This window comes from Neofelis nebulosa, chromosome 10, assembly GCF_028018385.1.
Source record: "Neofelis nebulosa isolate mNeoNeb1 chromosome 10, mNeoNeb1.pri, whole genome shotgun sequence".
Lineage (NCBI taxonomy): Eukaryota > Metazoa > Chordata > Mammalia > Carnivora > Felidae > Neofelis > Neofelis nebulosa.
The window spans coordinates 5,852,535-5,874,780 of record NC_080791.1 but is presented as its reverse complement, the minus strand read 5'-3'; the positions used below and the strand labels follow the sequence as shown (position 1 = coordinate 5,874,780).

At 40.7% G+C, this 22,246-nt stretch overlaps 1 protein-coding gene across 2 annotated transcripts in view; it reads left to right on the top strand.

The window, feature by feature from the left end:
• Window positions 1-19,319, top strand: part of CWF19L2 (CWF19 like cell cycle control factor 2) — a 150,988-nt gene extending 131,669 nt beyond the window's left edge. Inside the window, exons 14-18 of one of the 2 annotated variants that reach the window (XM_058686629.1) lie at window positions 33-149; window positions 7,332-7,487; window positions 9,565-9,645; window positions 14,955-15,056; window positions 18,633-19,319. In XM_058686629.1, coding sequence (XP_058542612.1) covers window positions 33-149; window positions 7,332-7,487; window positions 9,565-9,645; window positions 14,955-15,056; window positions 18,633-18,776 — 600 coding nt within the window. In that variant the 3' untranslated portion in view covers window positions 18,777-19,319. The remainder of the gene's footprint in view (window positions 1-32; window positions 150-7,331; window positions 7,488-9,564; window positions 9,646-14,954; window positions 15,057-18,632) is intronic. The other variant, XM_058686630.1, reaches the window with a different exon arrangement.
• The last annotated feature ends 2,927 nt before the right edge of the window (window positions 19,320-22,246 follow it).

Sequence of the window (22,246 nt, the reverse complement as noted above, 5' to 3'; positions counted from 1 at the left end):
TAACATTTTTCTTTGCAACTTTTTCCCCATAGGTTTATTTATGTTTACCCAACGTCCGATCTCTTACTGAGGGACACTGCCTGATAGTCCCTTTGCAACACCACAGGGCTTCCACCTTACTGGATGAAGACGTCTGGGAGGAAATTCAGGTCAGCATGGTCATTTCATCATTGTAATGCGCAGGAGCAGTTTTTACAAAATAATTGCCAGTGGGTTTCTTTATTACCTTTGTCCAGTTTACTTTCTGAACTTACACATTTGTATACATTTCCCTAGTTGTGTACATCTCTAGATCATGTTTTCACCACTCACTCCCTTTTTAGTTTATTTCCCTTATGTGCTCCCTGTTTTGAAGGGTTTTTTAAAAAATTTTTTTTACTGAGATATAACTGATGTATAGCCTTACTAGTTTCAGGTGTACATCTGAAAGCTTTTGTGTACTAAACAAACCGTGACAAAGTAATAAGTATTTTTACTTAAAAAATCAGTGTAAGATTTCTAATCTCTACTTTTGTGGAGCACGAGATAGCCATTCTTGACAAAGTAAGGTAATAAAAGAGATTTTCAGACAATAAAAAATAAATTTTGGAAGTCAGAGGCTCATATTCAGCATTTGCCATATTTTCCTGTAATGGAATTGGTCTCTGCTGCTGTGATTTTGCTATCAGCCTTTACTTTTATACTTTTCCCTTTATTACCTGGCCCAACTTTTAGATTCAGGATTTTTCTTCCCTCCCCTCCCCTCCCCTCCTTTTCCCTCCCTTCCCCTCCCCTTCTTTTTGTGGCTGATTCTGCAAGAAGCTGGAAGGCACGACATGGGTGAAATTGCTGCCGAATTATTTCAAGACCTCATAATGACCAAAAAAGAAAAAAAATAAAACTCTTCATTTTTCTAATACTTGACACTTGAATAGGGGTTACAGGGACCCCTAGTTAGAAAAAGTGAAAATTGTAAGACTGTAAAAGACACTATGTACTGGTCTTTGCATCATGTTGCTAAAGATGCCCAAAGAGGAGATATTTTGACCACACGTTGTGAAATTCAGTCTCTTACTCCTTGTAATCTTTACGTTTATGCTGTGAAAGTAAAGGGCAGACTGTTACCATATATCTGTGGCCAGGCATGGGTAAGAATGTGGACAAATACACTTGATGTGGGAAAAAAATTTTTTCTAGTAGTGGATGCCAGTGCAGTAAATAATTTAAAGTGGAAGTATGCAAATTTGGTTTTCAGAATTTTTTTGAGACTTTTCTGGAATGTCTTTTTAAAAATGTATGCATGCAAAACTGATTTAACTTAGAGCAAAATACAGTGCCAAAAAGATTTTAAGTAATACAGGAATCTAGTCTGTGTGTTTTATATTTCTGTAAGAAATTAAGCCACTTGATAGAAAACATTGAGGTGGATAAAGAAGAAATGTATTCATTCAGTAGATACTGAGGACATGAATGTCGATAATCCCGGTGTCCTGAGAAATGCAGAGATAAAATCATTAATTCTGCCCGTAGGTATGGTGTATTTTCGTACAGGTTATATTGCACTTCAGTGGATTTGGGAGCTGTATGCACAATGGAAAATTGAATGAGGGAGGAAAGCCAAGTTATCTTACACAGAGAATAGCATTATGGCTTTTTGTGTGATAAGAGAATTACTTGTTACAAGTTGTAAATTAGTATAAGACAGTGAGCAAATAAAGTATTTGAATTCTAGCTTATTTAAAGAAATGTAGCTTCGGGGATTTTTGTTCTTAACCTTCAAATATATCCAGAAGTTCAAGTTGGGGCACCTGGCTGGCTCAGTCAGAAGAGCATGCGACTCTTGATCTTGGGGTTTGAGTTTGAGCCCCATGTTGGGTATAGAGATTACTTAAAAATAAAAAACCTTAAAAAAAAAAACCTTCAAGTTAATCACGCCCTGGTAAATATCTTTATGGTTATTCCCCCCTTCTAGAGAATATTTAACAAAGATTATTTGACTTAGGAAAAAATAATGTTTGGAAATGCAGGAGCCACTTTTTTTTTTTTTTTTTTTAATAGGTGAAATTAATTTTTTTAAAAAAAAATTTTTTTTTCAACGTTTTTTATTTATTTTGGGGACAGAGAGAGACAGAGCATGAACGGGCGAGGGGCAGAAAGAGAGAGGGAGACACAGAGTCGGAAACAGGCTCCAGGCTCCGAGCCATCAGCCCAGAGCCTGACGCGGGGCTCGAACTCACGGACCGCGAGATCGTGACCTGGCTGAAGTCGGACGCTTAACCGACTGCGCCACCCAGGCGCCCCTGGAGCCACTTTTTCTAAGTGATGTTTATCCCCATCCTCTAGTAACATTTAAATTTAATTTTGGATCTTATATTTAATAGAAAATGCAAAACTAAGTTTCAGCACAGCATATGGGAATAATCACAGATTTTGAATGAATAGGAGCCAGGTTTTTTAGTTTCATTAACTATATAGTGAAGCTTGGTCCCCTTTAAAGTTATTCTTATCAGTTTGACAGATAGGTTTGAGCTTATGTTATTGTCAGACACCGTGGATCCATTATTTAAATATCCCAAATTAACGGTGTGGTGGTGGGGTCATTGCCTACAGTGGGCTTTGCTGCTGAGCGGTGTGATGGGGCCATTTCCCTGGGAAAGCTCCAGTATTGCACCCTCAGGTCTTTTTCTGGGGGCAATCAGACTCTCCAGAGACAATTCTTCCCATCTCTCACCTGGTGCATCTGAGACGGTTTGCTCCTGTTCTGGCAGACGAGTGGGGGAAGAAGGCTGGGGCAGCAGAATTTAAACACTGTGTAACATTTCCTGTAATGCCCCCGTTTTCAGACTCCAGCTGTGTCAGGTTTTGCCAGCCCAGCAAACTTACTGTTGACCTTCTACAGAGAATAATGCGACAGCATTCTGCTGGTGTTGAGGGTATCGGCGTGTTAATTGCTTTTTTCAAAAGACTTCCATCTATGCCATTTGCTTTTTGCTACACCTTCATTCTCCTGTAACCACTTGGTGCTTACCAGTTCTTGAGCCTTGTGAGGGTTCTTTCTGTAGTGCAGGATGGCTGTCTTCTCTGCTACCCCTGCTGATCCCCTCCCGCCACACCTGCCAGGGATGAGCCAGCTTGCTGATGTTTAAGTCAGTTATTATGGAGTGATCTGATTTCCAGTGAGGCTTCTCTCGTTCTCTTTGTTCCAGTAATTTAGGCTGTTTTAAAAATTACTTTAATGTCATTTCTGAGTGGCTACTCCATGGAGGGCACAGAGTTAAATATATGTATTCTATCTCATAACATTTATCTCTGGATAACTTTACCTTTGGACATGTTCTATTTAGAAAATCTGAATAAATTATAGTATTAATATTATATGATCAACCTTACATAGCTTTGATATTTATATTTCCAAGTATAATACTTTAATTTTCATTTCAAAAAGTTTTACTTATATACACCTGAATTGTTATAATGTGACTTGATACAAATTAAGAATTGCAACACTCTAGTATAGCTTACTTAAATATATTGTAAGGAATTTTAGTCTAGATATGTTAACTAAAATGAGGAATGGCATGTAGGTGAGTAGTCATAGTTTAGAAATGTGGAAAATAGTGATTACCCAATGGGTAGAGTTTTTTCTACTAGAAAAATGGGAATGTTATATAATCCCCATAATATGGGGATCTATATCTCTGTGAAGCATAAAATAGTTTTGGTATGTTATAATAATGAACTAAAAAACTTTCTTCAGTGTTTGGTTGTTGTATAACTTAAAGAATGAGTATTATTTAAATACGTATAGTGTATGTGTTATACTGAGCTTCGGGAAGATCCTTCTTTAGTGGAGCGGGTAACCTCAAATTCTTTCATTAAACTCGTGTTTTTCAAGTACAGTTTTTTTATGCAGAGAGAAGTACTTGAGTGTTTGTGTGTGCCCTGCTTGTATGATGTTTGTATTATCATAGGGAACTATTCTTGCATCACTACTAATTTAGTACCTTTAAGTTTGCATTTGTAATTCATGACTCTGTAATTCATGACAGACGTCTTCCTCACTGTCATCCACATAGTATTTAGAACAAGCATCGAAACAGTTAAACCAGGAAAGGGCTGTGGATCAACAGGAAAGCAAGGAAGTTTGTGAGACAGTGTTACATTGTCGGTGCTGCTGCTGCTTTATATACATTTTCTCCTTTCTTCAAAGAAGCTTAGTTTTCAAACAGGTAGTTCTACTCCAGCAATGGTTTTCCTTTTTCTAGCCCGTAAGATTATGTTACCACTGCACTAGGTAATGAAATAAGTAACAGTTCATAGAAAATATTCATAATAAATAAAAATTCACAAACGGTAGCAGTTAACAACATAGAGACAGTCTAAAAAACTATCTTATAAAACCAGCTTTGTATATTTTTCCCATTTTGTTTTCTAAGTGTTTTGTGCAAGTGTGTTTGTTTTCTAAGTGCTTACTAGGCCTGCGAAGGTAACTTTTGGGAAAAACAACAGGGTAGAGGCAGGAATGGATGAACGGTTGTCACTTCCTGGCTCGTGAGCATTGTCAGTCTTAGCACCGATGTCTGTGAATCGTCCATCGAATTGTGGTCACTGCTGTTGCAAACAGAACCGAACTCACAGTGCTCAAGACAGGAAAAGTTAATCTCTTATGTCACGGTCCAGTGTGGGTTGGGCAGTTCCCAAGGCAGATCGCCCCCAGACATTTAATTGGGTATCCAGGCTCCTTCCATCATCAGGCTCTCCTGTGGTGGGGTCCTCTTTAAGGACCTTGGATGGAAGAAAATGAATACAAGAAGGCACACTGCCCCTTCACTGTTTCAAGGGACACATAAGTCACTTGTCACAAGTGACACCTATCATTTCTAGATACATTCCATTGCCCAGAATTAAATATGTCCCCACCTAAGTCCCAGAGAGGCTGGGAAATCTAGTCTTCTTGTTTGCCCAGGAAGAGGAAAATGAAGCAGTTTAGTGAACATGGCTTTTCTTGGGAAGGTTTGTTGTCTGCAGAAATCAGATTGGGGCCATGGCAACTATAAAATTTGAATGACCACTTTCACCATGTAGATACCTATACCAGTATTTTATATTTTATGATTTTTTTACCATAATTTAACCTCAATTGTGTGTGCACTGTTAATTTGGTTTTATGAAGTGTAGTACAAGATTCAGAGGATTTTTAAAGGGGAAGCAATCCTATATAGTCATCTCTAATGATTTAGCTAACAAGTCACCTGACAATGAGATTATTAGACTATTAGCCAAGACTTTGACAACAAATTGAGTCTTTAAAAGAGGCTTTGCTGAACTTCTCTACAGCTCTGGTCAGAAATGAAAAGCAAATCCTGTGTCTGTTGCTTACTAGGTATCTTTGTAGTTTATCTCAATGTATAATTATTTGATTTCCTTTTTTTCCTACTTGTTCTTGTTTTATGAAATGAGTACAAAACGGAAGCGTGACAAGTCATTACTGACAAGTGATCATCGGAGGCCTGGTGGAGTCCCAGGACCCCCACCCCCCAGGCAGCAGCAATAAGTAGCTTCTCCCCTTTTGGGGTGTCCGTGGAGGCTGAGTGGGGAAGCTGAACAGCTGTCTGCACGTGGCAGTCGCTAGGCAGTGTCTGAGCCACAACCTGGCTGAATCTCCAGGGAGTTAGGCTGAGCTAAAGCCAGGAACCTCAAAAGGTGATGTGATTCCACCTGTACGACATGCTTGAAATGGTAGGATTAAAGAAATGGAGAACACAGTGGCGGTTTTGCCCATGTGATGAGAGAGAGTGTGGCTGGGAGCGTTGGGATTGCTCTGTGCCTTCACCGTGTCCCTGTTAATATCCTGGTTGTGATGTTGTACTGTGGTTTTGTAAGATGCTACCGTCGGGGGAAACTGGGGTAGAGGTGTATGGGATCTCTCCATTTTCTACATGTGATCTATAGTCCTAATTGAACAATTTAATTAAGATATTTGAAAGTTATAAATTAGCTGACAAATCTAGATTAAAAAATGTTTCAAAAATAAATTTAATAAGGTGGGGGGGGCGCGCCTGGGTGGCTCAGTCAGCTAAGTGTCTGAATCTTGGTTTCGGCTCACGTCACGATGTCACGGTTCATGAGATCGAGCCCCGTGTTGGCCTCTGTGCTAACAGTGGGGAGCCTGCTTGGGATTCTTTCTCTGCCTCTCTACCTCTTGTGCACTCTCTGTCTCTCTCTCAAAAATAAATAAACTTTAAAAAAAATAAAAAAAAATCTTTCTTCCTCCTACTTAGACAAATATACTAACACTTAATAAAGATAGAATAAATATATGACACTCTACAAGGCCAAGTTTGAATTTCGAATTCTTAGACACCTTGGTGGTGTGGGGAGAGTCAGCTTCTGGCTACAGCCTTCAGCCTGGTCCCCTTTCATCTAAGCCCTGACATCATCCTGTACCACAGGGGATGTCCTGTGCATACCTGTGAGCGTCTGGACGGCGTGTCTGTGCTCCAGGACTCAAGGTATGAAATAATAAATATGTAAATAAGTAGAAAAGAATAAAAAGTAGGGATTTTATAATAACGCTGAGATCTTTGGGAAAAGAAAACACTCTTACTGTTCCACCATAGTATATTTGACTTTGATACACTTGGTGGGACATGATTGTACGTGAAAATAGGGGATGCTTGAGTATACAAGGTCCAAGTGCAGGGTCAGCAGACGTGTGTGGGAGCCAGTGGATGAAGATGCTGTGAGCCTAGGGAGATACTTGGAAGTGGGTTCCACACCCACCTTCCAAGAGGTACCTTCTGTGTTTTGTGGTTATTTTCCTCTGATTTTACTCCTTGAGTTTGATTTTATCTCTTCCTTGTCTTATTGTAGTCTTTTGGAACATTTCCAATATATGCACAAAACTCAGCAGAGTAAGTTTCAGTTTAAAAAGAAAAGTTGGTTAGGGGCGCCTGGGTGGCTCAGTCGCTTGGGCTGACTGGCTTCGGCTCAGGTCATGATCTCACGGTTCGTGGGTTCGAGCCCCGCATCGGGCTCTGTGCTGACAGCTCAGAGCCTGGAGCCTGCTTCTGATTCTGTCTCCCTCTCTCTGCACCTCCCCTGCTCGTGCTCTGTCTCTCTCTGTCTCTCAAAACATAAATAAATGTTAATAAAAAAAAAAAGAAAAGTTGCTTAAATATGTGAAATGGTATAGTAGATTTAGAAAGTAAAGTAATGGTAAGGTAACAGTACGGAATCTAAACATTGTTGACCATTTATTTTTTATTTTAAAGGGATTTAGTGTACCTTTTATTGTTTTCCATATTTTGTCTGTAAGTGTTTTAGTTACCTCATCATTTTATTTTCTTCAGATGTTTAGGAAATCATTGGTAAAGATGTTTGAAGATAAAGGGTTGGACTGCATCTTTTTAGAAACTAACATGAGCATGAAGAAGCAGTACCATATGGTTTACGAGTGCATTCCTCTCCCGAAGGAAGTGGGCGACATGGCTCCCATCTACTTTAAGGTATTCTGGATACTTTTGCATGCGTCCTGTTTCACAACAGTGCTGTTTTATGAATACGGTTATCTTTTTTCTTGTATTTTTTGTCCTTATATACTAATATCAAACTTTATATAAAGAAATGCAGTAAAGCACACAAAAAAATTCTTTGTAAATTTCTGTAGAGAGAAATTTGGGATTTTGACCTTTAAAAAGCATGCTTATTTGAGAGTGCCTGGGTGGCTCAGTCGGTTGAGTGTCCAACTTCAGCTCAGGTCGTGGTCGCACAGCTTGTGAGTTTGAGTCCCGCATCAGGCGCTGTGCAGACAGCTTGGAGCCTGTAGCCTGCTTTGGATTCTCTGTTTCCCTCTCTCTTTCCCCCTCCCCTGCTCACACTCTGTCTCTCTCTCTCAAAAATAAATAAACATTGAAAAAAAAAAAAGCATGCTTATTTGTAAGTATGAATATACTGTTGAATGGCAGTTTATGATTTCTATTTTAATTTGTCAGTTCTAAAATGAAAAATCAGGGTTTTACCTTGAAGTCCTTTGCGGTCAAAATTATAGTCGTAATTCTAGAAAACTCACTGAAATTCACAAGAGCTGGAGAGAGTTACATATAAATAGTCCATGTTACAATTGCTGAGACAAGTTACTGTTCTTTTAGTATTTAATACCTCATGATGCTATTTGTAAGAAGAAACTAGTATCTAACCTTGACATATGTTTTTGGACATAATTACTAGAGTTTTTAATCAATTAAGTGTCATTATAATATTCAGGCAGCTTTTACAAGATAGCATGGTTTTGAGGCTGACCTGAATACATTATAATTTGTAGGCTAATATAAATGCATGTGTAGAAACGTATATGAAATAGTAACATGTAAAGTGAAAAATGGAGGCAGTGTTTTATGAAGTGATGCACGGAGACTTTCCCGTGCAACATTTAGACGATACAGGATGGGAGAGTTTATTCGTGGACTGGACATCCCAGTACAAAGGATGGTGAGACTTGTTGAGGTTAATGAGGTGGTGAAAATATGCCTTCTCTCTACAGATTTCTAAAAACAATTTGATTATTTGATTTTAAGAAATATACTAGTAAAGTAGGAGAAAGAGCCAACTTGCCAGTTGTGTGTTAAGCAAAATCAGTTGGGAAAGAGATTATTATACTTTTCTTCATTTTTTTTTTTCTTTCTTTTTTTTGTATCTCCCCAGTAGAGTCTTAGGTGGTTGTGACCACAGGCATTGAGGTAATAGGACATGTAAGCAGCCACTGTTGCTTATGTTGGGTGACAGAAATGTCATCACTTAGAACGGTGTGTCACTTTTCTACCCTAAACCTTTTATTTGATTTGCCTTCAGTTTTATACTGAATGTGCTACGTCATAGTATCAGCCCCAGTGCCCCATATGCCTTTTAAATATGGACCAGCAGTGTATCTGATGCTTTTAAACTGTGCTTATTTGAATGCTAATTTTATGTTTAAAATTTGCTTCATTAATGATGACAACTGTACAAAAATGAGAGTACTTGATACTCATCATCCTGGTTTTTCTATTAAATATTTCTTTACCATATATACTAGTTCTGTTGCTTAGGCTCGGAGGTCTTACAATGCCGCATCTATGCATTTTTCCCCTTCATTTTTACTTCTTTGTTATAGGGCCAAATAGTTCAAGTACTTGGTTGTCAGAAATTACTCTTTTGCGAAAAGGGCAGTAAAACTAAACAAATTTATTTGAGTAGGTTTCTATGAATGGGATAAGGAAGTTGTGAATTTTTATGTTCACAAACTTTCGTTTAAATTAAATTGCTTAGGCTTATTAAGGATTGTATTTGTGGTGTAAAGTTGGGCTGAAGTTAGTACAAGAATTAAGAATGAGTAAATAATATTTCCTTTTTCCTAAAGATAGGACTTTAAAGAAAATTAAGGTCCAATTTTAAATAACGAATTAAAGCCTTAACCCATTTTAAATAATGAACCACCTACCGTGTATACTCTATCTGTGATTAATTCACTGTGTTACTTTATTTTTAAACAGTCTCTTTGTGTTTGCTTATAAACTATTTTTTCATTAATAAATGGCTATTTCTTAGAAAGCCATAATGGAATCTGATGAAGAATGGTCTATGAACAAGAAATTGATCGATCTCTCTTCGAAAGACATCAGAAAGTCTGTAAGTATCTTTTTCTTGCCCTTGGTATAAGAAATGATCCTGATGTTTAGGGATCATTGTCACATCTTACTTAAGAAAGAGACCATTTGGGGCGCCTGGGTGGCTCAGTCGTTTAAGCGTCTGACTTCAGCTCAGATCATGATCTCACGGCCTGTGAGTTCGAGCCCCATGTCGGGCTCTGTGCTGACAGCTCAGAGCCTGGAGCCTCTTTAGAGTCTGTGTCTTTCTGTCTCTCTCTCTGCCCCTCCCCTGCTCACACTGTGTCTCTCAAAAATAAATAAACATCCAAAAAAAAATTAAAAAAAAAAAAAAGAAAGAAAGAGACCATTTGGCTGAGTGACCCAAGGTGAAGTAAGTAATTCTATGAATAAGAAATTCTTTTCATTCTACTTGGTCTAGCAAATGCTCCTTTGTTCAGATGCTTATGTGAATATTTATTCCTGACCTTCTGGCCTTGTGCCTTCCTCACCTTCTGGAGCTGTGCCTTCCTCACCTTCTGGCGCTGTGCCATTGTGGTGCCTACAGTTGGCTGTGACCACATCAGACTCTGCTGTAGGAGCTCCTGTAATGGGCTTCTCAGCCTCTGTGGAAGTAAGGAGAGGGGCCCTCTCGTTACTCAAATTATAATGAGGATAACATTTTCCTAGAGGCTCTATTTGATTTTGGAGTTCTTCCCTCCCCCCCTCCCCCCCCCCCCCCATATAAAGATTACCTGTTACAATCTTTAAAACAGTGGCTAAGTTAGATTATGCGTTCATTTTTCTTTAGGGGAGTTTCCCAACCAAGCTTCACAGCTTAGTCGATCCACAGACTCACTCTTAGACACATTACACAAGTTGAGTACTGTCACAAGGACCTCTGTCTTTTCTAGACGTCTAAATGAACTGGAATAGAGATATACTAGAACTGTGGATTCCTTTTTGGTTTTCTGTTCAAAACACACTTTACTGTACAGCCGTTCAGTGAGTGAGAGCTGTTTACCAGGCACTCTTCTATGTGCATTGCACGTGCTGGAACAGAACAGGGATGTGGACTCTAGGGGCGGGGCAGGCACTTCAGCCTGTGTGCTAGGTCATCCCTCTGCCCTTGTCTGTAAATAACGTTATTCGAGTGCAGCTACACCAGTTTGTTAGGTGCTGCTTTTGGAAGCTTTCGTGCAGCAAGGGCAGAGTGGAGAGTTGCAGCAGAGACTATGTAATCTTCAAAGCCCAGAACATTGTATTTAAATTCAGACTTTTATGTTTTCTTAAGTTTGCTGACCCTTGTTCTAATAGATGACACTAGGCTATTTTCTTCCGTATATTCTTTTTGGAAAGCCAGACTCCTGATACAGGTGACTGGTAAGATATCTCATTGCATTTATTATGTCCTACTCAAGAGATTGAAATTTCATTGCCTTACTGAAGATAGGTTTAATACAAAGGTAAAACATTGTCTATAGTCTTCTTTTCTCCCCTTGCTGGCGAATTCGACCAGACAGTATATTAACTCCCCCCTTAACAAATGTCCTTTTCATTTCTGTCTTCTCTGAGCCTATAGTAAAATGTATCTAGGGGGCAGCTGAGGGGTTCATTCAGTTGAGTGTCTGACTCTTGGTTTTGCCTCAGGTCATGTTTCCAAGGTCATGGGATCAAGCCACGTGTTGGGCTCTGCACTGAATGTGGAGCCTGTTTGGAATTCTCCCTCTCTCTCTCTCTCTCTCTCTCTCTCTCTCTCTGCTTCTTTCTCTCTGCCCCTCTCCCCTGCTTACATGCTCCCTCTGTCTCTAAAAAAGAAAAAAAGGATACCTAGCATACACACATCTATTATGCCTGAGTTTTTCACTTCTCATAATCTCCATTGCCATTAAATATTCTTTTTTTTTCTTTTTTTTTTCTACATTTCTTTATTTTTTGAGAGACATAGACAGAGCACAAGTTGGGGAGGGGCAGAGAGTGAAGGAGACACAGAATCTGAAGCAGGTTCCAGGCTCCGAGCTGTTAGCACAGGGCCCGATGCGGGGCCCGAACTCACAAACCGTGAGATCGTGACCTGAGCCGAAGTCAGACGCTTAACCGACTGAGCCACCCAGGTGCCCTGCCATTAAATATTCTTTTATAACATGATTTTAATGGCATTTGAAAGTATTTCTAAGTAGAAGTTTTTAAAGATACGTATTATTCTCTATTTGCTATCCTGCGTATGCAGTTTTCTTCCTGGTGAACCATCTAGTACCTATTTTAAGTTTGTTTTTTAAAACGTGTTCAGTACTTGAGTCAAATGCCTAGGGAATTTTAATATTTTAACTAATATGGAAAATCTGAAACAGATACAGACCTTTGTAGGAACAGTAGTTGTATATTCTATTTGGAAGCATTGCTGAGATCCCAAGAGTTGCCTTTCTAAGTCATCACATAGTATCTGAGAGTCACAGCAGACAGGGAGTGGGCCAGATGACATCTCTGGTCCCTTTTAGCTTTAGGATTTGATAATTATGTGGATGGAATTGTGAAGAGAACTTGAGTATTAGGAATAATTCTAAAGGAGGTCACTTTTTAGGTTAATAAGCTTTTCAGTGGCTTTTTAAAATGATAAAAGTGTTTCTGAGCACAAAGTGAACAATCTTGACTTATTTTAATGTTATTTCTATTCTGGAAGAACCTCATTATACTTATTTTTAAAACTCTGTGTCCTTGGTAGTTTCATAAAGTGTTTTACCTGCTTTGTGGGGTGGGGTGATTTTTTTATTCAAGTAAATTCTTGGCTTCTGGTAATTTATTCTGATTCTTTGTTGATTTATGTATTTCTGCTGTGAGTATGAGCTTTTCTTTTTGTGCCCCCTTGCTCCCTTTCTGGGCCCTGATTTCTCTGTAGTTGTGTGAAGTTCGTGGCAATACACAGGGAAACACATCTCTCTGTGTGCTCAGTGCAGAGCACTTGTGTGTTATCAACTAACTTGTCAACAACACTGCTCGGTTTTCACAAGGCTGTGACATTGAGATTTCATGTGAATTCTTTCTCAACTTCTAATGTGATGGTTGTAAGTTTAATTTTGTGATAGCTATAATTAAAAAACATCTAGCACATTTAGGGATTTTTAAGACTGAGGAAAGTCCATGTCAAGGAGAATTTGGGTTCACCCAGAGACCTTCAAGCTCAAGGACAATTAGAGCAAGTCAGGAGTAATACCTGGAAATATTGAAAGGGGCAGATTCAAATATTACTGTTTTGTTGTTGTTGTTGTTGTTTACCATCAATAAAATGTTTTGCCATAGTTCTGTCAGTGTCTTTCAAGAGCGATACCAGAGGTCGTTCCCTCTGTCTGGCCGAGGCAGGAAAAGCAAAGTGGTAAGTGTGCACGCGCTTTGATACTAGAGCCTTCATGGCGCCTGCTGACGAGCCACCGTCCTGATGAGACAGCCGGTTGTCCCCAGGAGCCACAGGGAGAGGACAGACAAGCTCGTGGCAGCCCCCGCTCCTTGCAGAGCAGTGGTGTGTTTACTGTGCCGTCTCGGCACTTAGGTCCTGAGTTGTTGAGTCAGTCACTTGGCATGGATGTTCGTTTCCTACCGGCGACGGAAGGACACAGATTTATTTTGCAGTCCTGGAGGTCACAAATACGAAATCTGCTGCACTGGACTCAGATCAAGGTGTTAGCAGGTGTGCGTTCCTTCTGGACGCTCTAGGGAAGAATCCGTTCCCTTCCCTTTTCTAGAAGCCACTCGAGATTCCTTCCTTCATCTTCAGTTCCAGCGGTGTGGGATCTTCCAGTTTTTCTCTGATGCTGACTCTCCTGACTCTTACTTATAAGTATCCTTGTGATTGTATTGGGCCCACGAGGATAACCCAGGATATCTCCTCATTTGAATATCCATAAACTAATTGCATGTGTGAAGTCCCTCTGCCGTATAAGGTAGTATATTCATGGCAAATAGAGGATTAGCATATATTTCAAGGGCCATTTTCCTGCCAGGTACAATGTGTTACAGACAAAGGGCATGGCCCCCATCCTTACAGATTGCTTCCTCAAGTTGCCTCTCCCTTGAAGTGCTGTCTGGTAGTCAGCGTAGTTCCGTAACTTTGTTTTAGCCATTCCCATTCATGCCTCACGTACAACGCTCTGCGTCAACTACCAAAAATATTCTTAGGGAGTCCTCTATCCTTTTTGCTTTGACCACCATGTTTGCACAAAGCCCTCTTGTTTGGAAGCCAGGAAAGGCAGTAATATTTGAATGACCTTCTCTGTGTGAGGCATCGGGCTTACCCTGGGTGCGCAACTTCTAGTTCATCCTCGCAGCAAACCTCTCAGTTCTTCATATTTCTCAGGAGACCCAGAGGTGGTAAATGACTGGCCTGGGGCTACATAGGCAGAAGGTTCAGAGCTTTGATTAGAGGCCTTCTCAGTCTCTTGACTTTATTTTCTCCTGACTGTCTAGGTCGTGTACTTGTTTATCCTATTCTGAAAATGTGAAAGTAAGAAAAATAAATAAAGCCACAAAACAGTAACCTGTTTTCCCTGCATTTGATGTTATATACTATTATATAGTGTGTGTGTATATATATATATAATACATACATATTATATATATATATATTATATACATATTATATATATATATATATATTTGATGTTATATTCTACTATTTGATGTTATATACTATTTTATAAACTGATTTTTTTACAACATTAACTACTTATAGTGAAATAGACATGTGGGATTCAGGGCCAGAATGAGCACGTGCGTGCGTGCGCGTTTGCACGTTTATGCGTTTGCGTGTGTGTGTAGAAAGGAGAGAGGAAAAGATCATAGTTAGTCCTGGAGATACTTTGAAATGAGGTTGGTTAACTAAATATTGTTATACACACCTCACCAGTGAAGAAAAAATTATGATTGGGTTTAATTTATTTTTGATAAATAAATGGTAATAAAAATTTTATGAGCAAAGCTCTAAGTATATGGTTAGGCCTCTCTTCCTGTTCTGTTTTGTGAGGGAAATATAGGAATGATACCCTTATTCTCTGTGTAGTTTAAAGAAAATTATTCTACTGTTATCTATATAAAAACACTACCTTTTCTTGCTGTTTTCCTCAAAGACAGGAAAAGAATTGGTTTTGATTATAGCTAAAGAACTATCTGGCTGAAAGGCTACCAAATGAAATGTTTGACTCTGAAAGTTACGTCACTACGTATTCTTGAATTGGAAATTTATTATATGCTCTTGTTGTGAAGGGTTGCCTAACTTCCCTCATATCCTAGAGCAGGAGAAGGGATTGCACAGAACTTGCCGATTCCAGGCTGTACTCATGTGTGATTTATCTGTTTATTTAGGTACCCAGGGGCTTACCTTACTTCTCTGTAGATTTTGGCCTCCAAGGAGGGTTTGCCCACGTCATTGAAGATCAACATAAATTCCCTCATTACTTTGGGAAGGTAAGCTCACAAGTTTAATAAAATTCCAGAGTGTTGTAGCAGTTTGGTAATAACACTTTTCTTTCAAAGGGAAATCAAAACTTGGGGCACAATATAGAGTGAAGTTGGTGAGTGCTCTTCTACCCAGTTTTAGAGAGAGAACCTCAAAGCTGCCAATAAAAATACCTCAGACTGTTGCTAACAGTCAGGAATGTCCCTTTGGAACCCACCATTTTGTGACACCGTCGAGAGTGAGGGTAGCCGTTTTCCTGTGGAGGCAGCCGGCCTCGTGCCACAAGGGTGACACTCTAGACACCCACAGTGAGTTTGCTCGAGGTGACTCCGCTTTGTGGAGGCTGTCCTTCCTTTCATCTCACCGATGGGGGAGCGGGGCTGCAGACAGGTTATGTGACCCGGTCACACGCTTCTAAGGGACAGAACTGGTCCATGCACCTCTCATTCCTGGTTGAACCTGAGAACGGATGACCTCACGTCTGCACTTACGACGAAGCACCATGTGGTCCGAGAAGAGTATATGACTGAGTCATTTCACACCGTTTCTGGGCACATGTCTGCATGGCGATCGTAGATCGCCATTCGTTTCACTGCTGGGGGTGCAGCCACAAAGTAGGGTCCACTGCGTATCTGGGAAGTAGGTGAGGTAGTGTCAGGCACTAGAACGAAACTAACGTGGCCGCTGCAACAGTCAAAAGAAGTCTGGGCAGTAGTAGTTCTAGAAGTGGCCTTTGAATCGAGTCTGGCTCAGGCTTTCCTGCTCATACTGTCCTCTGACTAGAGGAGCCCTCGTGAACTCTGCCCTGGGGCCCCTGTCTCCCTCCTCACTCTCATCTCCCCTGTATGGCCGTCCTCTACAGCGAGTAGGCTCGCGTCAGGAGGAATCTCGACCCCAGAGGTTCGGAATCAGAACTGTTTATTCTGTTGCCTTTAAAATGTTAGAGGCCCCAAATCACATGCATTTTTGAACTGTTGAGATATAGTACAGAAATGTGTTTGAGAAATTTTCAAAATGTTTTTTCACAGAGTTAATTAGAAAGAAATTTGTTTTCATTGCTCTGAAAACCCCTGTTGTTTTAATCAATAGAACTCTATAACTGAAGTCTCTCAAACTCTGGATTCCTTCCTTCCTTCCTTCCTTCCTTCCTTCCTTCCTTCCTTCCTTCCAGCCTGATTTTTTTGAAAACAAAGTAAAATACCCATTTTTTTTTAATTTTGTAAATTTAATTGGGAGATTGCAGTCCTGAACAAATATGTTTATATGATACTGTTTAAAAAGAAAGCTTCCTCAGTTAGCATGGCATCGCTGATCCGTTTCCCCCCAAATTTGCTTCTCAAGAAGCAGCCTGTGAGCCCAAGAACTCCCTTCAGCCTGCTGCCTAAGCGAGTGTTCAGAGAGCAAGAGGGGGATGGTCTCTTTCCATTCACAGCTGCTTCTGTTACCATGACTCAGTGGTACCTGTATGGTACCCATAAGACAAAACTTGGTATTTTACAGAGACAGTGTTAGGCCAGTTCATAAACTAGGCTTGCTTAAACTACATTGCTTACTTGGGCTGATGGCCAAGAAAATTCTCGCATTAAATCTAAATTTAGTCTTGATGTTTTCTAAAATTACTCTCTTTGTTGGGCCCTTTATTTCTGTTTCTCAGTGAAGGAGCTTACACTAAGCCTTTTCTGATATATCCAATAACTAGAATCTTCTTTTTTTTTGAGTCTCCATGTAGTCTGCAATGGCATTTACCTTATTCTGCTCTTTAAGACAGTTCTTTGTGTAGTTGGTCATTCTTCTGGTCCTACCACAGGCCCACAGTCTGTTAGTTCTCTGAAGACAGGTAACGTATGTTAGTTATCTTTGTATCCCCAACGACATTTGGTACTTGCTTGTACACAGTATGTCCCCTTGGTAAAAATGTTAAGAGCGTGTCCAGGATCTCACCACACAGCCCTGTGGAAGTAGACTGAGCATGCAGAGTTTGACCCTCAGCCCAGTGTTGTCCTGTGTTGCCATACTGCCCTCCCGTAAGCTTTGCACGTTTCCCCCGTATCCTTGTGTATGTGGATACTCACAGGCATAAATTGCATTACTTTCTGTAGCTAACAGCGCAGGAAGAGAATCATGAGGGAAGTAATCTAGGATAATGAAAGCAGTCACATCAAAATCCATTTCTTACAGGAGTTTGGAATGTGACTCTTAAAAGAAGGTGATTTATAATTTTTAATTCTTTGTTTATTTGGATTATTAGTATTAAAATATGATTCTAGGGATGCCTGGGTGGCTCAGTCGGTTGAGTGTCCGACTTCGCTCAGGTCATGATCTCGAGGTCTGTGAGTTCGAGCCCCACGTCGGGCTCTATGCTGACCGCTCCGAGCCTGGAGCCTGCTTCGGATTCTGTGTCTCCCTCCCTCTCTGCCCCTCCCCTGCTCATGCTCTGTCTCTCTCTGTCAAAAATAAATAAAACAGTAAAAATAAAATAAAATAAAATAAAATAAAATAAAATAAAATATTCTATTTCCTGAATAAAGATCTCCAGCTAATAGTAGAAGAAACTGGCTTATAAATATAAGGGGTAGTAGAGAGAATGTTGGCCTGAGATTCAACTGCGGTCCGACACCAGAGTTAATAATTGTTGCATGTTGGCTAACTTTTTCTCCATACTGGTTACCAGAACAGCTCATGAGGACCAAATTAAATAAATGTCACGCTTCCTTCCTCCCCTTTGCACCTCTCTGGTAGATGTGCTAACAAGCAACAAAACGGACAAAGAACATGACAAGAGACAAAACTAGCACTCCCCCAAGTTTTCATTTAAAGTCCAGCTTGTTAACATACACGTGCAATAATAGTTTTAGGTGTAGAGTTTAGTGATTGACCATTTACATACAGCACCCTGTGCTCATCACAGCAAGTGCCCTCCTTAATCCCCATCACCTGTTTCTCCCATCCCTCGCCTACCTCTCCGCTGTAACCATCAGCGTGATCTCTGTGGTTAAGAATCTGTTTCTTGGTTTGCCTCTCTTTTTTCCCCCCCATGCTCATTTGTTTTGTTTCTTAAATCCCACATATGAATGAAATTGTAGCCATTTGTCTTTCTCTGCCTGACTTACTTCACTTAGCATTATACTCTCTAGCTCTATCTACATCGTTGCAAATGGCAAGATTTCATTCTTTTTGATGGCCAGCTAATATTCCATTGTATATATACACCACATGTTCTTTATCCATTCATCAGCCAGTGCACACTTGGGGTCTTTCCATAATTGGCTATTGTAGATAGCGCTGCCGTAAACATTGGGATACATGTACCCTTCGAATCTGTATTTTTGTATCCTTTGGGTAAATACCTAGTAGTGTAATTGTTGGGTCATAGGGTAGTTCTGTTTTTAACTTTTTGAGGAACCTCCATACTGGAAAGTAAGATTTTTTAACTTGAAACTAATATGTGTGTAGAATTTGAGTATCATCTTGGAGAACTACTGACTTTTATACCTAGTATTAATAGAAATAGAAATAGAAATAGTTTCATTCTGTTTTCAGCATTTATACATATATGTGTCTGTATTTCTCTCATTCTTTAAAAGGAAATCATTGGTGGGATGTTGGATATAGAACCCAGGCTGTGGAGGAAAGGGATCCGGGAAAGCTTTGAGGATCAGAGGAAGAAGGCACTGCAGTTCGCTCAGTGGTGGAAACCATTCGACTTCACCAAAAGTAAAAAATGTTGAGTCAAGCCTTTCAGCTTTTAAATGTCTTCTTCAGATTCCTTTCAGTTTTATTTCTATTCTGTCTCAACAACTGACCCTCAGGCCACAGGGAGAGAAAGTCCTGCTCTGGGTCTCGGATGCCTGTGCATCACCGGATTGTTTCCTTTCCTACCTTGTCCTGCGCCCTTCCCTGTTGTCATTGGGGAGCAGGACCGGATACGGGGTGACCCTGCGTTCCCGCTCTGTCCCTGCGTCTTTGTGTTCCGACCAGTACAGTTAAGATGTGGAAGGACTTTCCTGAAGGACTGCTGAGGAGGGACAGCAGATCACCGGTTCAGAGGGAGGTGGGGCTGCTTCAAGGTGGTGAACACTGCTGACCAGCTTCTCTTGAATATTTTAAACTGAGTTGGCATATTCAGTAATAATTGCAACTTCTCTTTGTAGCCTTTTATAGAAGAGCTCTTCATTTTCTACCAGTAGCAGATATATCACTGCTATTCTTTTTATTAAAGGAAGAAGAATGTTCGAGAATAATAAATTAAATAAAGCATCACATGTTCATGATTTGTTGGTTTCTATTTCTGGATTAAAAAAATTTTTTTTATGTTTGTTTTTGAGAGAGAGAGAGAGAGAGAGAGAGAGACAGACAGAGCCTGAGCGGAGGAGGGACATAGAGAGAGGGAGACACAGAATCCAAAGCAGGCTCCAGGCTCTGAGGTGTCAGCACAGAGCCCGACGCGGGGCTCGAACTCACGAACTGGGATATCATGACCTGAGCTGAAGTCGGATGCTCAACTGACTGAGCCACCCAGGCGCCCCTTAATTCTGGATTTTTAGATAGTGTCTTTGAATTTGCAGGATGTTGAAAGTAATTGTTCCAGATGACACAATTTACAGCTGTTTGGGTTTTGAAAGTTGAAAAATTTAGCCAAATTGTCATTTTGGGTTTGTAGTATTACAAAATCTTAAGTAATTAGAGTATTCTGAATGTCTAGAGCACGTTCCGTTGCTCGGCACTTGATCGAAGCTTCATTTTTCTTTGTTCTTACACTTGGTATCAAGGGGTTTTGAAGCCATATATTTAAAAAATATGACCATGGGGTAAGAGTGCTCCTATTTTTTTAATTTGGGAGATGTTTTTGGTGTAACCCCTTCTCAAAGATCCTTGACATTTTGTCATGAAATGTTGAATACATAGAATCAGTGTGATGCATACTCTGGAGAAACTCCTAACTCTACACAGTTATTTTTTAATATCGGCGTCTCATTATTTCTTTAGTATGGCACAAAATGTTTATATTCTACCTGTAGTTTTTAAATTTCGCATATGAGTTGAAGTTTAGTGGTTTCATTTTCTCAGTATTTGCAAATTGAATTTAAGTATAATTATCAGATACTTGATAGTATCTGATTTTTTTTTAACTGCTATTTTCAAACTCGTTAAGCTGTATTGCAGAGACACAGAGGAATCTATGACATTTATGTAATCAGTGAGGTAACAGTTCGTGGGGAATTTTGTTTTTGTGCTAGTAGAGTGCAAAAATAAAAAGTACTTCCCCTGCTTTAAATTATTTTACAGTCTGGCGGACAAGGAGACGTGCGTCAATGATATAGCACCGTGTAAGTTCTAACGCGAGGTATGTGTCAGGTGTATCCGAGCGCCATGCTGAAGGACTCTTCACACCTCCTCTGTCTGTCTGGGAGGGTGACTTTGCTGCTTGTTTTACCGAGATTGTAGAACCGCAGAGACGAGATTTTCCACCGCACCTCCCAGGAGTCCTCCATGTGCACCCATGGGCTCTGCGTGCCCTCTTGCTAACTACAGATAAATTATTTTGTTGTTCTTCTCTGGGGCTCATCCACGCCATTATGTCCTGGATCTCACCCCCCTCACCTACTCAGTTGGCCCTACTCTCTCCCTATTACTAGGATTTTCCTCTCTCGGTAAGAGTGAGTTCCTATTAGCATATGAAAACATCTTGTAACAGTCCACCACAGACCCCCCCCCCCCCCCATCACATCCCCTGTAGCCATTTTCCTTCTCTGCTTGACAGCAAAGCTCGTTTAAATAATATTTGTGTCCTCTCCTTCCCTCCTCCTCCTGTTCTCAGTATGCTTAAACGCCCCCCCCCCACCCCCTTCTACTAAAACTGCTTGTGTCAAGGTCCTCCGTGAACCTGCCACATCGGTAAATCACGTAATTACTGCCCATGTTCCTCTTGCTCGCCTGTCGGCGTCACCGACAGACTCGAGACACTTTCTCTGCTTCCAGAGTGCAGTTTCTTTTTTTTTTTTTTTAAATTTTTTTTTTTTCAACATTTTTTTTTTTATTTATTTTTGGGACAGAGAGAGACAGAGCATGAACGGGGGAGGGGCAGAGAGAGAGGGAGACACAGAATCGGAAACAGGCTCCAGGCTCCGAGCCATCAGCCCAGAGCCTGACGCGGGGCTCGAACTCACGGACCGCGAGATCGTGACCTGGCTGAAGTCGGACGCTTAACCGACTGCGCCACCCAGGCGCCCCCAGAGTGCAGTTTCTTATTTCTCCTCCTTCACTGCTGGCTCCGTCCTCCCAGCCTCCTTTGCTGGTTCCTCTCCAGCCGGTCACGTGTTGAAATGCCCATCCTCACTTCTTATCTGTTCTCTGTTACATGCTGTCTCTCAAGGTGATGTCATACTTAAAATGGTCCTATGGACCACCTTTAGGTTGGCTCATTTATTCAACAAATATTTGAGTGTTTTCCTTGTGTGGGTTACTGTTCTGAGTGCAGGGAATACACTATGAATAAAACAAAAATGCCTCCTTTGAGGAGTTCATATTGTATCAAGGAAGACAAACGTAGTAAATAAATTATCCAGAAAATGTCAGAGGTGGTAAGTGCTATGGAAAAAGGAAAAGTAGAACAGGACAAGGAAGACGCCTCTCAAATTTATGCCTTCATCCTGGACCTCTTCAGCGAACTCCGGAAACAAATACCAAGGTGACATCTCTACTGTATCTCATCTGTGAGATGGGCATCCCACCTGAACTGATTTCCTTCTCATTCCAGGTATTTATAACAACCCTTTCATTACACCATGTGGTTGTATAGATGAGGACTTTGGTTAGGGCTCAGCTGGATGATTTGCCTCTGTTTCCTGATGTCTGGGGCCTCAGCTGGAGTGACTCAAGCATCTGGAGATGACTGGGGCCACACGTGTAGGGCCTCCGTTCTTCACATGGGCCATGTGTGCGTGGAGCTGGAATAGTCGAAATAGTCTTTCACTCACATGTCTGGTGCCTGGGACAGCTTGGGGACAGACTGATGACACTCTCTTCTCGTATGGCAGTTTCAGTGTAGTTGGGCTTTACCATATGACTTCTGACTTCTGTTCCAAAAGATGCTTCCGAGAGAGAAGAGGTGGAAGGTGCCACTCTCTTAGTTAGGGCCTGGGACCTGAAATCAGCACCGCGTCATTTTGCTGTGTTTTGTCTGTCAAAGTTGTCGCGG